The 16,816-nt window shown below is 41.1% G+C and overlaps 1 protein-coding gene across 2 annotated transcripts in view; it reads left to right on the top strand.

Annotated features, from left to right (window-relative positions):
- sptb (spectrin, beta, erythrocytic) overlaps positions 1 to 15,375 on the top strand; it is a 61,343-nt gene extending 45,968 nt beyond the window's left edge. For both annotated transcript variants that reach the window (XM_083791249.1, XM_083791248.1), the window contains 10 exons: positions 1,002 to 1,246; positions 2,331 to 2,469; positions 3,016 to 3,100; positions 5,230 to 5,426; positions 7,505 to 7,587; positions 8,710 to 8,773; positions 9,408 to 9,664; positions 10,329 to 10,502; positions 11,759 to 11,801; positions 12,496 to 15,375. In XM_083791249.1, the coding sequence (XP_083647375.1) occupies positions 1,002 to 1,246; positions 2,331 to 2,469; positions 3,016 to 3,100; positions 5,230 to 5,426; positions 7,505 to 7,587; positions 8,710 to 8,773; positions 9,408 to 9,664; positions 10,329 to 10,502; positions 11,759 to 11,801; positions 12,496 to 12,678 (1,470 nt within the window). In that variant the 3' untranslated portion in view covers positions 12,679 to 15,375. The remainder of the gene's footprint in view (positions 1 to 1,001; positions 1,247 to 2,330; positions 2,470 to 3,015; positions 3,101 to 5,229; positions 5,427 to 7,504; positions 7,588 to 8,709; positions 8,774 to 9,407; positions 9,665 to 10,328; positions 10,503 to 11,758; positions 11,802 to 12,495) is intronic.
- The last annotated feature ends 1,441 nt before the right edge of the window (positions 15,376 to 16,816 follow it).

The raw sequence follows: 16,816 nt of genomic DNA, 5'->3' as shown, positions 1-16,816 counted from the left end.
ATCACAGCAGGTAGAGGGGGGAAAAAACATCTTCCAGCACTTTAAAGTTCACGCAAAGTAGTATCTTTGTTTGTCGAGGATAGGGGTTATTGAAGTTGTTTTTTCTTTTGCCTAAGGCACAATTTGAGAGAATTTAGTCATGCCTGCAGTCCATGCCCGCTAAAACAAACACTTCACCTCGCAAAGAACTGGAATCATCAAAGTTCGACAGTAAAATCTTTATCTACTCGTTCAGTTCAGCAGCTTCTTATGCAGCCACAGCTAAGCAGGGGTCAAAGCCACAGTGCCTGTATAATAGATGGAGGAAATATCCCCTTGTTCCCAGAATGCTCATTTATAATAGAAATGTGTGCAGTAAACAAACAAGGCCTGAACAGAAAAGGGAAAGATTGTTTTTCCTAACAAACCCCAGGCCCAGTCATGGTGGATATCTTCATAGTTTTGTTTTTTTGGGCAGCATTTGGCTTGATGTAGATAGGAACATGTAAAGAAACAGGGCGCAGAGGCCAGAGAGTAGGAACGACATTCAACACAGGCCTTATGCTGGAATTATACTGGGGGATTGGATTGGATCACCAACGTTCAATTTGTTAGGGGGATGGGGGGGAAACTCCATGTTGCTTTTGATTCTCCCCCCTCTGGTCATTCATTTTTTATCACTGGTGGGGAAATGTTTTATCAGACAGACTGAATTAAATACATGCCTTTCCTTTTGGGAAATGTATTGTCTGATATGTTTGCTATTTACGTTTGATAACATCACAATTTAACTGAATTTAATTAAATAAATAAAAATATGTAAACCACATTAACCACTGGTATCCTTATATTTTGGGATTTCTTAATTAATAATTATCGTAAAAATACTAAAAACAGTCCTACATCTACAAGTTCACAACATGTTGCAATTCGACTCATTGTGGCCTCGTAGAGGCAATTCTTTTCTATTTTCTCAAATGAAGAATTACTATACGGTACGTTGTTTCCTGTCCCATGGCCAGGTCCAACAGTTCCAGGAGACAGCTGCGCGGCTACAGGCCCAGTATGCAGGGGACAAGGCTGTGGACATCCAGGCCACGGAGAAGGAGGTGGTGGACACCTGGAAGGGTCTGCTGGACGCCTGCGACGGCCGCAGGAAGCGCCTGCTGGACACGGCGGAGAAGTTCCGCTTCTTCACCATGGTCAAGGACCTGATGGCGTGGATGGAGAGCACCATCCAGCAGATTGACACGCAGGAGAAGCCCAGGTGAGTGGGCGTGGGCTCGGAAAGGACAGAGGGTCCATTTTCACACATTCAAGATTTTTCTGAAATAGCAGATCTACAAGCGCGTCACTTCGTGCCACACTATGAGCTTGTATATCTGCTATTTTTTGAATAGCCAAAGTGAATAGCCAAAGTTTAAAATTATAAAGTGACACAGATGCTTTATTGGTTTTAATGGGTAAAAGCATATCCATCGCCATCTTGAATACTGTCATTGATCAAGAATTGGACAACAGGGCTCTGAGAGAGATGAGCACAGGTTCCTGTGTTCAGACCTTAGATTCCAGCTAGGAAGACCAATGCTAAAAATGTAAGCATTCATATAAATTAACTGTAAATCCCTTTGGACAAAAGCATCCATCAAGTTGCAAATGATAATTTATGGGCATTCAGAATCAGGAGCATGTTCTGTTCTGATTGGCCATGCCGCAGTGCTGAATGCTTCTTGGTGCAGATCCATCTATTCCGTGTGGAGTGGATACGAAAGTAAAGCGTGAGAGAGGCTTGAATACATTTCTGAGCCATGTCTCACAAAGCAGTCAAACAACTTTCATCAGCCATGCGAGAGACACTTCTAGGATACAGTAGGCATATGGCTGCCAGCACTCTGTTATTTCCCTCAAGACTCTCCTAGTTCTGTTCAGTTCAGTTTTTAAGAGATTTTCAGACCTTTTCAATGGTTACTGATGAGTGATCACAGTGGAAAATCTGCCTCATCACAAGATATGCTTCATAAAAGGATCTCTCTTTCAACTTGTTTTAATTGCCTATTTTTTGTCAAAGAGGGAAGAGTTGTGCTATCATTTTTAGGGATGTTGCAGTGGTTCTCAAAGTGGGGTCCAGGGACCCTCTCTGGGTTCCTTGAGGGGATTCTAAATGGACCCTTTCAGGTCTGTAAATCAGAGAGTATTCACATGGAACCAAATCCATTTGGTTCCATTTGTAAACTCAAATAGTTGTGGGGTTTTGAGACCCACTGATATTGGGTATTGGGCACTGGTATTATGTAATAATTATTACATTATTACAATTATTGTAATAATAACTCATCCTGGCTTTCCTGCAGGGATGTGTCATCGGTGGAGCTCCTACAGAAATACCACCAAGGGATCCGCTCTGAGATCGAGACCAGAGAACCCAAGTTCACAGAATGTGTGGACCTGGGTCAGGCCATGTTGGCTCGCAAGCACAGAGACTCCTCTGAGGTGAGCTCTCAGCCACTATACAATTATACCACATTATACCCTAGCATTTGGGCATGTCATAAATCATAAATAGACATGCATTCGTCAAAAATGGATTAAGATTCAGCAAAAATGGATGAACATTCGCCCAAAATGGATGTTCATTTGGCGAACATTCTGTGAAAATAGCAGATCTACAAGCTCACGACATGTCGCGTTGCGATGAGTTGTGAGCTTGTTTCACATATAATGAAGTACAGGGGTTTAAGTGGTAAATTATTTTCTAGGGGTTGATTGTTTTTGTTTAACCCAGTGGAAACAATTTATTTCTTACACAAAAGGTCCCTACTCAGCTCATTAAGACAGATTGCTGTAAACAGCGTTTTATCAATTATTACAAATGGGAAAATGACATAAAAATAATTCAAATGAGCAACTGGCCCCATGCAGCCAGGACTGAATTTAACATGGACTGATATTTTTCACTCTTCACTTTATTGGTAATTCTTAAGATAGGCCAGTTACAATCGTGCTGTCTAATTATGAGTGTGTGACTGTCTCCATCAGATCAAAGAGAAGCTGGTGCAGCTGCTGGAGAAAAGAAAGGAGATGATGTTCAAATGGGACGACCGATGGGATTGGCTCAGGCTCTGTGAGTTACTCTAAGCTATCGTGAATACAAAATCCACCTTTTTTTCTGTATGATCTCATATTCACAATTATTTAATTAGCCATCATAGGCCAGTGATGACATCCATAAATGATGTTGTGCGTAGTTAATTGTACCTGCATTTAGCTAACATCATGCTTCTAAATACCATCTTTTTTTTTTTTTAACACATTAGGTACCTTTACTGTCTGTATGTTAATCACTTGAACCATAGCGTACCTATTCTGAGTTGAACATTCAACAAAATCCACACCCATGTGAAGTGAGTGTGCAACTCTGTGTGGCGTTCCCTGGGGGTCACTGTACTGTACTGTACTGTACTGTACTGTACTGTACTGTACTGTACTGTACTGTACTGTACTGTACTGTACTGTACTGTACTGTACTGTACTGTACTGTACTGTACTGTACTGTACTGTAACACCCCAAATCATCATATATTGTGTGTGTGTGTGTGTGTGTGTGTGTGTGTGTGTGTGTGTGTGTGTGTGTGTGTGTGTGTGTGTGTGTGTGTGTGTGTGTGTGTGTGTGTGTGTGTGTGTGTGTGTGTGTGTGTGTGGCTGCGCTGCAGTGACACTTGGTTGTGAAAACCAACTATACGCTATTTTCGTGCTCGGACGAACAGACCCAGGGACACACATACAGTATAGACGCTGTCTATAGAAGTGGTTGTACCACTCAAAAATAGCAGTCCTACTGTACATGCTATCGACTATTTTTGGTGAAGAGATTTGGGCTAGAGAAGAAAAGTCACCCAGGGGCCTAGTATACATTATACACCCATGGGGGACTCCGGTCAAAGCAATATAGGCTTTGCTGTAAAGGCGTCTGCATGCTACTTTTTTAGGTGATCACCCTTTCACAGTTTTAGGTGGAAACGTTTCTTCTCGATTTTGATACTTGGTTGGCCCTCATAGTCGGGTGACGTTTAGGATTGACCCGGTCTGATTTCGGAGTTTTCCAACCACCACGGTGAGAGGGTGATCACCTAAAAGTGGTATGCGTCCAGCTTTTAACCAAACCCCCCCCCCCCCCCCCCCCCACACACACACACACACACACACATTTTTTCAACCTGTACTTACCTAGTATACTACAAGTAAGACGCGCAAACGCGGGAAGCGAACGCAGCTCGTAAATTGCAATAACAACAATTAGAATAAATTACGTACTTTTTTTTTCTTTTTAGTTAGTAATTTTTTAAAGTTTTCTACTGTGTGTGTGTGTGTGTGTGTGTGTGTGTGGTTGTTTGTTTGTGTGTGTGTGTGTGTGTGTGTGTGTGTGCTACAGCTGCGCCCTCTGGTGGCGGGCGGGTGGTGTCACAGCGGGACAGACAGACACACAGACACACAGACATGATCTGCAGGGTCTCATAGTTAGTGCTCAGTGCGTTCGCAATAATATGATTCAGGTTTCATTTTTGTATTCTGCAGATTAATTAGAAATTCATCAGATGAACATCTTGTTTAGTCGTGTCACATAACTCACATTCTCTTAAATAAAACACACTGTAGAGAGAATTAAGTTTCCAAGCAGACGCCGTAAGCTGTCTACTTACTGATGTTCTTAATTGTGCTGTGCACACATATACAGCTGTAAATCTGTAAAGCAGATGCTTGTATTTATTTAATTATTCATTATTTGGCTTTTTCTCTTGACATCATACTTTTAAGTTGTGCAGCAAAAAACCTTTTTATTTTGTTTTTTGTGTGTTGCGGTCCTTCTGTTCCTACATTCAAGGTGAATTACACAATTAAACACATTTAATGTCTCCATCCCAAATTCTTCTATTCATCCTGTTATAGCGCCACCAGGAGGCCGATTTTACGAAACACATTTTTTTGCTACTATTCCTACTGATTTTGCACTGATTTCAGGCAATTCAGTACACCTTATCTCTGTAGTCATGTGATCAAGACATAATCTGTCAGATTTCTCATATTCCATTTAAATTGGCGAGTTTGGAAGGCAATCAGAAGTGCCTCGTTTCGAACAAAATGCCACAAATCATGAAAGCAGCTGCCGATTTCTGTGAAACTGCACGCACCCTCACATTAGTGAGTAGTTTTCCCACACCATTCAGTATTGACCACCTGTCTTCTTCTGCCTAGTGCTGGAGGTGTGCCAGTTTGCGCGGGACGCTTCAGTGGCAGAGGCGTGGCTGGTAGCCCAGGAGCCCTATGTGGTCAGCAAGGACCTGGGCCAGACAGTGGACGAGGTGGAGAAACTCATCAAGAGGCACGAAGCCTTTGAGAAGTCCACCGCCACCTGGGAGGAGCGTTTCTCAGCCCTGGAGCGCCTTACCACTGTAAGTATAGCAGCGTTCTTACTGTACATACATCTTTATTTAGTAGTCCATATCACATAAGATCAACGTACAAAAAACAAAAAGACACATAAAAGTACTGACCTACCTAATCAGCAGCAGGCTGCTGAGCCAGTGCTTGCGCAGCCTGGACGTGACCTGGTAACAGCTCTTCATAGGGTTCGTTAGTGCCACTATGATACTGTTACTAGACACCTCCAGGCGTTGCATAAAGTTATACATCAGTTGTATTAACAAAGCATCACATGTGGGCACACCAACAGAGGTAAACAACTGACTGGCACTGCGCCACCTAGGAACACGTAGAAGTAACCTCATGGCATCGTTATATGCCACTCTGAGCCGTTGCATGCTTTTTACTCTGTACGAGGACCATAGATGGTCTGTATACAGAGGGGTGACATAAGATCTGTGCACATTTTACATCTACTGAGCACATAGAACATTTTCTTAAAAGCATATTGACCTGAGCATATATTTTGCGACACTTTCGCCGGATGTCACTGTCATCCCTGAGATCCTCAGAGAGGATGTGTCCAAGGTATTTTAATTCCTTGGACACAGCTACAGCGGCATCTGAGAGACAGAATGCTGGAAAGGTGGATTTCCTGTCCTCTCTAGATCGAACAATCATAATGCAACTTTTTTTTGGCATTATAAGTAATATCATGCTCTTTGCCATACTGTGAGCATATTTTCAATAATTGTTGTAACCCTGCAGTATATGGGCTAAGTATAACCAGATCATCTGCGTACATGAGATGATTAATAACACTTTACCCAACAATACAACCTGTTTTACATGCATTTAGCTGCCTTGAGAGGTCATCCATATAAACATTAAATAAATGACGGACCCCATTGCCCACGTGAAATGGGGTGGAGACAATTCAATTCAATTCAATTTTATTATAGTGTCAAATCACAACAAGTTGTCTCAAGACACTTTACAACCAACAAAGATCCACCCAGAGCAAGCAATATTGCGACAATGGTAACGAAAGACAGCATTATCCCATTTTACCTGGAAGGTTTGCTGGGCATACCAATAAATAAGAATTCTGACTATGTATTTGGGTACACTTCTTGCAATTAGTTTCCAGAATAGTTTTTCATGGTTGATTTTATCAAATGCTTTTGGTAGGTCTATAAAACATAAAAATAAGTTATGACTTTCATAACAGATCAACTCCTTTAGAGCATAGATACAAAGGTCTGTACTGTGTTTTTTCTTAAAACCAAACTGATTGTCAGTAGTTAAAACATACATTTCAATCTTGGTTAAAATTATTCTTTCTAACACCTTTGACAGGATACTGGCAAGGGCAATGGGCCTGTAATTGTCCATGCTGTTTAACTTCCCTTTCAGAACAAATATATTCCATAAAGGTCATTAGATAATATATCTTTAAAATAGAGTTAGCAGCAAAGCACCCTGTACATTTTTTATTGTTGACCAATTTATACTACCTACAGTAAGTTCTACTATTCTTCACAATAAGAATAAGACATTTCAAAATGTTGTGTTATCAGTCATTTTGTAAACATATTGAGCTATCAATCATAGACATTTTGTATACATGATTGATGTGTCTTAACGAAGCCCTTTTTCCAAATTATAAATTAATAATGAATTTATTAGTGAATTAGAAATGCAAAAACGCACCCAGGGGGCAGTACCCCCCACGGCCACAATGGGGGGGCAATATCTCACAACGGGTAAGGGCTAGTAATAGTAATTCATGGTTGGAGACAATAGTCTTTTAGTGAAGACTAGAAAATAATTCATATTACAGTATATATATCTGTGATTCTGTGAATTTGAAGGCAATGCTATTCAAAACGAATGGAATGTTATAACTCACTGAGATGGAGTTGTTCCATCGCCTAATTTTAGCGTGATTTATGCTTGGTGATGTGCTAAAATAGCAGATCAACAAACTCACAATGTGTCGCTGTCTCTCTGCGTTGTGAGCTTGTAGATCGGTTATTATTATCAGTGTGCTACACTGACTGACTGAAGTATAAATCACTAATCCTAAATTGAATCTGTGGTCCAGCTGGAGTTATTAGAGCTGAGGAACCAACAGCAGGAAATGGAGCGCTTCATCACGGAGGAGAGTCGCTCAGACAAGGACAGCAGGTAATGCGCACGCACACACCCACACACACACACACACACACACATGCGCACACAAGCGCACACACACACACACACGCTCACAAACTCACACAAACGCACACGCGTGCGCATGCGCACACACTCACGCACACTCGCTCGCACACACACACACGCTCACAAACTCACACAAACGCACACGCGTGCGCATGCGCACACACTCACGCGCGCACACTCGCTCGCACACACACACACACACACACACACACACTTGCATATGGTAGTCCATCGTATCCGATGATGACTTCTACTTCTTCTACTGTTTTGAGGTGACTGTGAAGTCCAATCCGAGCGCCGAACACACACACACACACACACACACACACACTTAAAGATGTACTATGTAACTTTTTTGCGTGATTAAACTTTTATGTGGTCAAATCTGTATGTCTAGTAAGAGTATGTCAATACAATACAACAAGTGGTACTGCCTCTGAAGGTCAAAACACAATTTCTCCCCTGAGCAAGCGGTCAGGCCCATTGGTTCAAATTAAAACCCAGGTTCGAATACGAGCTAGAACAGGAAAGTGGAAGAGGGTAGCTTTAAGTATAATTATCAATACCTTAAAATATTCTTACAAAATTACAAAATAATGGGTATTGAAATATACTTACAGTAACATACGTAGTACTTTAATGTAAAGTTAGGGTTGACTTAAATTACTTTCTGTGCTGGGAAACTGGGTAGTTTAATTTATAATTCACCTTAATTTAATCCTTTAATTATGTTTTGTAATAATCAATCTGCACAGTAACCAAATTAGTAACTAAAGCCGTCAAATAATTATATTGGAGTAAAATAATACATATTTGATATGTGGGTGTTAAGTACCGGTAGTAACAAATGGAAATACTCAAGTAAAGAAAAAGTAACTACATAAGTAATTGTAGATACATTGTACATACTGTAGTTACTTTCCTCCATGGCGCACGCACGCACGCACCCGCACACACACACACACACACACACGCATGCGCGCATCCACACACACACACACACACACACACAGAAAAAGTACAGAGAAAGCTCTTTGAAGCCTCCGCCAGTGCTGATCCCATGCCGCCCTCTGCCCCTCTGCCCTCCAGGAAAGAAGACACAGGCTTTGTAGAGGACTCTTCGCAGCTTTACACTGTGGAGGAACAGACTCTGGTCAGTATCTGAGCTGTCTCAGCCCTCCAGCCCGCTGCTGCTTATCTCCTATGACCTGTCTCTCCATAACCATATCAAAGTAGAATGTTAATTTAATCTGGGAATGTACAAATGTAACCAAAGGGACCCATAATAAGGTTCCATTCAGTTGCATTTGTGCACTCTTTGGATAAACAAAAGGACTCTTTGTGCTACAAATGGATAAATTAACACTGAGGATTTTAGTGCGGATCACAGCGTTAGAGGACAAAAGGCAAGGTCGCTCTTTGGCATATAAAGGCTTTTAAAATGTTCCACATGAAAGATTGCATTGGCTTTCTTTCCATACTTTAAAATAGACTGACTAATGAGCACCTTTTATTGCAAGTGGTTTTAAAAATAGTCACTCAAGCGTAAAGCAGACACTCTGATGGAGACCCCCCCCCCCCCCACACACACACACACACCTCCACTCCCTCCCAACTGGCAAGGAATTATCACTGTGTGTAATTATTTATTTAGCAGATGAATGTTTGAATTTATTCACTCCTATGTCACACTCCATTTGTCTGTTCCAAAAAATATGTTTATCTCCTCTACCTGGCTATGTGTCTCTCTCTCTCTCATGTTTGCTGCCTCTCCCCTCTTCCCTCAGTCTGGTTCTGTAGCAGTGGAGCCCAGTTCAGGCCCGCTGGAGGGAACCGCAGGCGATTCCACAGCACTCATGGTGTCGGAGATGAAAGAGAGCGCTTCTCTGGAGTTGGACTCCTCTGTGCAGGCACAGATCCCCAGGGAAGCGGAGAGGGCCGCCACCATGCCCGTAGATCCTCTCAGAACACAGGTCACGCTACAGGAAGGCACGCTGGGTCGTAAACAAGACACAGAAAGTGCTGGGAAGAAGGCCTCCAACAGGTAGAGTTTAATTAACTGAATAAATGTACATGCTGAGACGAAGAGGTGAGTGATAGCTTTAAGAGTTCACCCTGGAAGACGTGTTGTATTGCACATCTTCTTAGAAAGACGTTTTAAGTGTCTAAAAGGCTTTATGCTCTTGGTGATTCGTTATCATTTGTGCAATTCGTTCATCTTTTTTTATTTGTACTTTCTTTACGGGAAAGAAAATCGGTAATGTCAACACCCACTTTTCGCACTAATTTATTCATGCAAACGCTGCCTGATGGTTTTTAACTGTTAACTAAATCTGCAACCACAAGCAACTTGCAGTCCTATAAAAGATCTGACCTCATTTCCAGATAGCATGCTGTTGAGTTAACTGTGCTATTTACTGTTATTACAGAGGAAACACTTCAGCAGTTCTTTGTTTCCAGTTAACTTAATTACTTAATCAATGAGTGGTGCTGTAGTTGTTCTGAAGCTCCTCTTTTTAATGTGATTAAATTAAATTGATTTTGCATTATTGCCTCCAGTTAGGAAACGGGCAAGATCGATATTATGATTCTTGTCTTGTCTCAATATCTTGAGTTGTCTCCTCTCCTCTCCTCTCCTCTCCTCTCCTCTCCTCTCCTCTCCTCTCCTCTCCTCTCCTCTCCTCTCCTCTCCTCTCCTCTCCTCTCAGGTCATGGAACAACTTGTACTGTGTACTTAAGCCTGGCCAGCTCTCCTTCTACAAGGATGCCAAGAGTTTGGGGCAGAGTGTGACCTTTCACGGAGAGGACCCCTTGTCTCTCAACAATGCCAGCTGGGAGATCCTCAGCAACTACAAGAAAAAGAAGCATGTCTTCAAATTGCGGTGAGTACTGTATGCTGTTCATGTCCAGATAATGTTATTGCTACCAAGGGCACATCCTGTTGAAACACCTTACAGCTGGCTTGGCAGAGTTCTCTTTTAAAATGTTAGACAAATGAATGTTATCACACTCAAATTGATTTTGATACAAGACTGATTGAATGTGACTGGCAAAAGTAGGTAATTGTATTTTGAGGATGTCACAGGTTTGTTTGTTTTTTGTTTGTAAATTCGATTTTCCATCTACAAGAGAAAGAAAAGCCAATTTCCAGTTGGTTATCCAATTTAACACTAACCAAGGTTCCTTTCATGACAGCAAGAAAAGAAGGTTTTTTATTTATGCTTGTAGTTTTTGTGTAATTGTTGGTACTGTAGCTGTGTTTGTTATTGATTATGTCGTAAGTTAAAGGGAAATAACGCAAAACAAAATGTCTTAAAAGCACATGCAGTTTCTTCTGTTTATTTCCTTAAGTAATGGTGCTGTTTGTGTGCTGTCTCTTCACATTACTGTGAAGAGAATTGTTGTCAAGACATTGTAACAGGATACCAACAAGTAACAGGGGAACAAACAACCTGACACAACTATTTTATTGTATTGTGTGAGTGTAAGTAAGTGTAGCACAAGTTTTGAAAATGTCTTCAAACAAGACTTCAAGATACTTTTTGGGGAAAACAAGTCCTGACAGGTTTGCCTAGTCTTCATTTACTGTAATAGTCAACTTGAAACCTAGTTAAACTAACAAACAATGGTGAGGTTTTTCTACTCAGTGAAATCTTTATTATTATATTTTTTTTTTATAAAGTATATTTATTGGGGTTTTTTTTTAAAGACAAACAGACATTACACAACAAGAACATAATAACAAACAAAAGGAAAAAAGAATATACAAAGACATGACAAGGACAATTACCATAATGACAAGTGACTTTCGAATTTTCATAGACTCCCAATCAGGGAATACATCCATACAGTACATTAATACATATTAAAAAGGCAGACAACAGTTATCATAGGCACCAAATCATTACAAGAGCAGACCCATGCATGCTCCACTCAAAGGCGGCAACCGCCACCCCCCCAGGCGGCAGGGCCACCGCCCCAAGAAGCGGCCCCAACGCAACGCATCGAGACCCCTGCCCGGGCGACCACCCCCCCATACCCAAAGGGCAGACAAGCCCCCGCCCCAAAGCAGAGCACCCACTAGGGAAGAATACTCAGTGAATTCTAACTCATGCCACAACTGTTTTATTTTCCACAGTCTTGGAGACGGAAGTGAATATCTGTTACAGTGTAAAGATGAGGTAAGTTTTAACCGCTATGTAACGATAAGTCACTTCTATATTGTGTATACCGCTTCACACACACACACACACACACACACACACACACTCATGCCCCGCAGCTTTTGGCTTTCATAATTTGCACATCTTTGAATGTCTTGTTACATTTTGTGAACCATTCCACTTCACTACCATACTTTATACTTGATCCAAGACCACTGGTTCTGAACGAGTGTACAAATGGAACCACATTGTGGAGTGAAGATTGGGGTTGTCGTATCATTTATTTCAGTGATTAACTTTTTTTTTCAAGGACCCCTAGTTTGATATACATTAGACCACGAACCCCTATTGATTGATACCAGGATGGCTTTTTGTTAGAGCCTTTGGCTAATGCTTGTGCTCATTTGATTCCTTTTGTTTTAAATGGAAATTGATTGTGCTCTGTCTGTTTGTTATACTCATGTGTTTTTTGCCTTTGTGATTTGTTGTTAGTTGTGTTGTGAAGCACTTTGTAAACTTGCTTTTGAAAGGTGCTACTGTATATAAATAAAGTTTATTATTATTATATATTATTATTCTTTATTTTAATCTTTGGGACCCCAATCTACACTGTGAAATCCTCTGCATTAATTTAACTCTGAGATTGTACAACAGAATCAAGATGCGCAACCGTAAAGTTGTTAAGACCATTGTGATGTGCTTGTGGTTTCAGGAGGAGCTCCAGCGCTGGACCCAAGCCATGGAGAAGGCTATTCAGACCGTAGCAGCAGACGAGCCCGCAGGGCCCTCGGGGGCCAGGGCTCAGACCTTGCCCCCTCCTTCCTCCTCCACTGGCCTCCCGGAGCCCAAGAAAGACAAGGAGAAGAAGTTCAGTCGTTTCGCTAAGAAGAAGTAAGAGAAGAACATAGCAAGCCATTTTGGGGACGTTGCCCTAGGCGACCTGGAAGGAGGAAGTATTTGTGTACAATCGGTGGAGAACAATCAGAGAGCGTTTTAATCACTATGTTGGTTTTTCTTTTTTTCTTTTTTTACGTTCGTTTGTGAGGTTTAACATAGATGAGATATGGTTGTTTAGATTCAAGCCTGTATTCAAGCCAATATATCGTTGCAGAGGTCTACCTATTTTTGTTCTATAACGTGTCCTTTTGAACAAAACCGCCAAGTTCAAAGCATTAAATAAAAGCACAGGAACCTCTTTTTCACACTCAACCAAAGAATATTTGTAAAATGAACTTTTTCCCCCCTGACTTTTTTTTTGTGAACTTTGCTTTAGTCCAGCATGCTTTGATGTCGCTATGTATGAAATGTAGGCCTGTTATGAAACAGTATGACTCAAGAGTATTTGACTCCCACGAGTACTTCTATTCATCTGCCTTATAAAAATGGTTGTGAACTATAATACTGTGCTGATTGATCTTGGAGCGCTTAAAAAAAAACACAGAACGTATGGCAGGCTCTAAAAATGCTTTGTAAAAAGTTATCTGAGGAATCGGTGTGATGCAATCCACAGTGCAATGCTTTCTACTGCACGTACACACACACACACCATAGAATCATTGTTCATTTAACTCTGAGAGTGTACAAATAGAACCAACTCGGCCCATGGGTCCATTTGGTTCTATTTGCACAGGATTGTACTGTGCACCACGTACATTTGCAGGTATATAATATAAATGCTCTATGCACTGTGAAAGTAATGCTATTTTGTCAAAATTAGCAGGTATTGACTGTTCAGACGTCCTCAGATGTCCACAGATGACTATTATTGTAGTTTGATAAGCTATCACTTTCCGTACAAGCAGCCAATATATTACATCACAATCAAACAGTATGGTCGGTTTTGAATATAGTTTTATTTGCTATATTTTTAAACTGTGGCGATATTTATTTATCTGAGAATATACCCACCATTTCTGTATGGACCCCCTAAATGTATCTAACAATATATATATCAACAGATGCATGAAGTAAAATATTCAATATTTGTTTGACATGGTGCTATGGTGATATTCTTAACCCTTCAATCAAGACCAAGTTGACCTGCCTTACTTGTCTTTCACATTGGCTTGTAGTTACTTACAGTACATGCACATGGAAATGCATTTTGTTATTATAAACTATGTAGTTTCACTATTTAGATTCAGTGCCCCGTAAAACCTTTAATAATTGCCAAGTGTATATCCAAGTGCCGGGTGCTTTCAGTTGTAAAAGCAAATAAACGCCTGGGCCAATATTGGACGTTTTACGGTACTCAGATTAGCTACATTCAAGGACAAAGCGTGGGTCAGACAGATCTTGACTGCTTTTCTAAACCACACAGCAGGACCAGGCACACAATTCTACTGAGGCAAGAGTCACACAGTAGTATTATGGAGATAATATAATATAATCTACAAGGGTCACACAGTAGTATTATGGAGATAATATAATATAATCTACAAGGGTCACACAGTAGTATTATGGAGATGGGGGGATGTTTCTTTACTTTCTATGAATGTAACTTATGTAAGGGAAGAACGGAATGATAGGAAAGGAGGAGAATTAGAGTTTTAATTAACAGTTGGTGAATCTACAAGTGTCAAGCGAAAAGCCATTGAAATCCAACTAAACATACATACAGTATGTAAAGTCTATCTATGGAAATGATAAGTTGTTCTACAAAGAGATTTGCAGGCACACGTACATACAGTACACACACACACACACACATACACACCACTCTCCCACACTGCCTTTTTTGCCTTGTACTGTGGGCTCTGTCTCGTCTATGAATGATGACATAACTAAAGTGACCTCATCTAGGCTAGATTGCGGACGTTTGTATAGTACAAAGATAACCCCAAGACTGTGCAGCTCCCAGGTTTCTAGAAAGTTGCTATGATGATTGCCCTGATGATCATGGAGTTAATCACATAACCCCAATTTATAAATATTATAGAAAATAGATGATTTTGCAATGCGTTGCGAATCTTGCGATGCAACGCACTGTGATCTGGTATTCTCCAAACATTCTCAAAAAATATATATTTATTTTATTTTTGCCTATATACAAAATTGGCACAAAGTTAAAGTGGTTAATGGTTGCATTTACATGACAACTGAACACCCGATTCTAACAAAAATTAGAATTTACCCTATTGCCATGGTGAAATATTTCAAATGTATTTAATTTTATTTTTGGATCAGATGTGATCTTGACTTGGCTGTTGTCATTTTTAAAATGTGTCATATGTTAAAATATTCTGCTCTGAAGTTTAAAGGTACAGTAGCCATACTTCTTTTCTCCATCCAATCCCTTTTTTGTGTATACCTACATGCAGATGCTTTTGAGAAACTAGGGACCTATATTGTCATGTTGTATCAGTCAAAATATATATTGAACCAGATGAAGTGTTCTTCAGCTTCGTCTGGTTTTACACTTCCTGCCTTCTCACAGCCATCCACTTCCCTTTTTCCTGTGCTCCTACCTGCCCTTTCTGTTCAGTGGTTTTTATCCGCATTTTCTACTCTCCTAGCTATGTAAAATATCCAGAATGTTGACAGGAAATGTCAAATGCATTTTGAGAGAATAAACTTGAAAATGAACTCAGAATATGTGGGATTTAAGCACTCTTTACTTTTGGATGTTCTACTTTGTGACCTTGATTGTGCTGCAAGTACTTACTCCTCTACTGTAGGTCCACGAGAGAAATGTATCCTAACTGGTCTTTTACAGGTTGTCTGGACTAGCTTGCACTTGTGCAATGGACTCGGCTCATGAACTTTACTAAAGAATGTTATTTGAGTGTTATTTGACTCTGGTTGGCTCAGTCGAATGAGCTCTTGAGTCTTGACTCTGAATAACTTTATATGGCCATTGCACTATATTTCTAAAACTATGACAAAAGGACATACTTAAGCTCATGGTTTCGGAAGACATACTATAACAAAAACAAACATCGCATGGATGCACCTGGGACGTATCCTCAGTGATGTATCCCAGGGTCATCAGGGTTTCGGGTCTCTCGGGTCTCCCCGGCAGGTGACCCAGCCGGGGTGATCAAGTCCCGACTTACGTCCCAGTAGCTACCCTCAATCAGTCCCATTAGGGAAAAAACAGGGCCACACAATCCGGTGCTCCGGAAGTTCCGGAACGACTGCCAGGACTGGGAGAACCAGATTCTGGCACGTGGAAGGACTAGGCTCTGTGGGTTGACTCCTGTCCGGGCCCCTCCTAGGCTCCTACGTCTCACCAGGTCCACTCCTGCTCTCACCAGGACCAGGACCTGTGCATTGCACCAGACTCCCAGCACCAGGCACTTCATTCAGGAGTGGTGGAATATAATGGCCCTCCTAAAGGCCTCACCAAGGGTTTTTTTGAGCTTCCTCCTCACGGAGGACACAGGCTGCACCACTCAAAAATGACATACTATAGTTCATGGATTCGAAAGACATACTATAGTATGTTGTTTTTTAATATAGTGCAACCACTCCCATACGGAGCTATGTGTGTGGGTGGGTGGCTGGGTAGCTGGCTGGCTGGGTATGCTGGGTTGTTTTTCACCACCTGTGCGCAACCTAACGCACACACAAACACACATGCACGTATTAACTGTATATATGATGCTTTCGGGTGTGCCAGTACAGTACAGTACAGTACAGTACAGTACAGTACAGAACAGTACAGTACAGCGGGGGGGGGGGGGGGGGTCGCCAAATAATTTTAAGGGGTCCACAAATGATTTAAAAAAATGCTTTGACACGGTCAAAGTATTTCTTTGGGTCCCCAGCCAAAAGCGTTGAGAACCCCTGTGCTAAGTCACTGATCTACTTGCTGTTTTTCAAATCCTCAAAAATCTCGAAAACGACATACTATAGTATGCCGTCCGAAACCATGAACTATAGTATGTCGTTTTTTTCATGATTTTCATCTTTTTTTCAAATCCTCCAAAAAAACGACATGATAGTAAGCCGTCCGAATCCAAATATGAGAAATGTATAACTTTGGCATGCTACTAGTCCTATACTTACACCTAGAAACCCCATTCAAACCT

Source organism: Protomyctophum parallelum, assembly GCF_964188405.1.
Source record: "Protomyctophum parallelum genome assembly, chromosome: 20".
In the NCBI taxonomy this organism is placed as follows: domain Eukaryota; kingdom Metazoa; phylum Chordata; class Actinopteri; order Myctophiformes; family Myctophidae; genus Protomyctophum; species Protomyctophum parallelum.
Note: the sequence above shows the minus strand (reverse complement) of the source record. Positions and strands in the feature narration are given on the sequence as shown.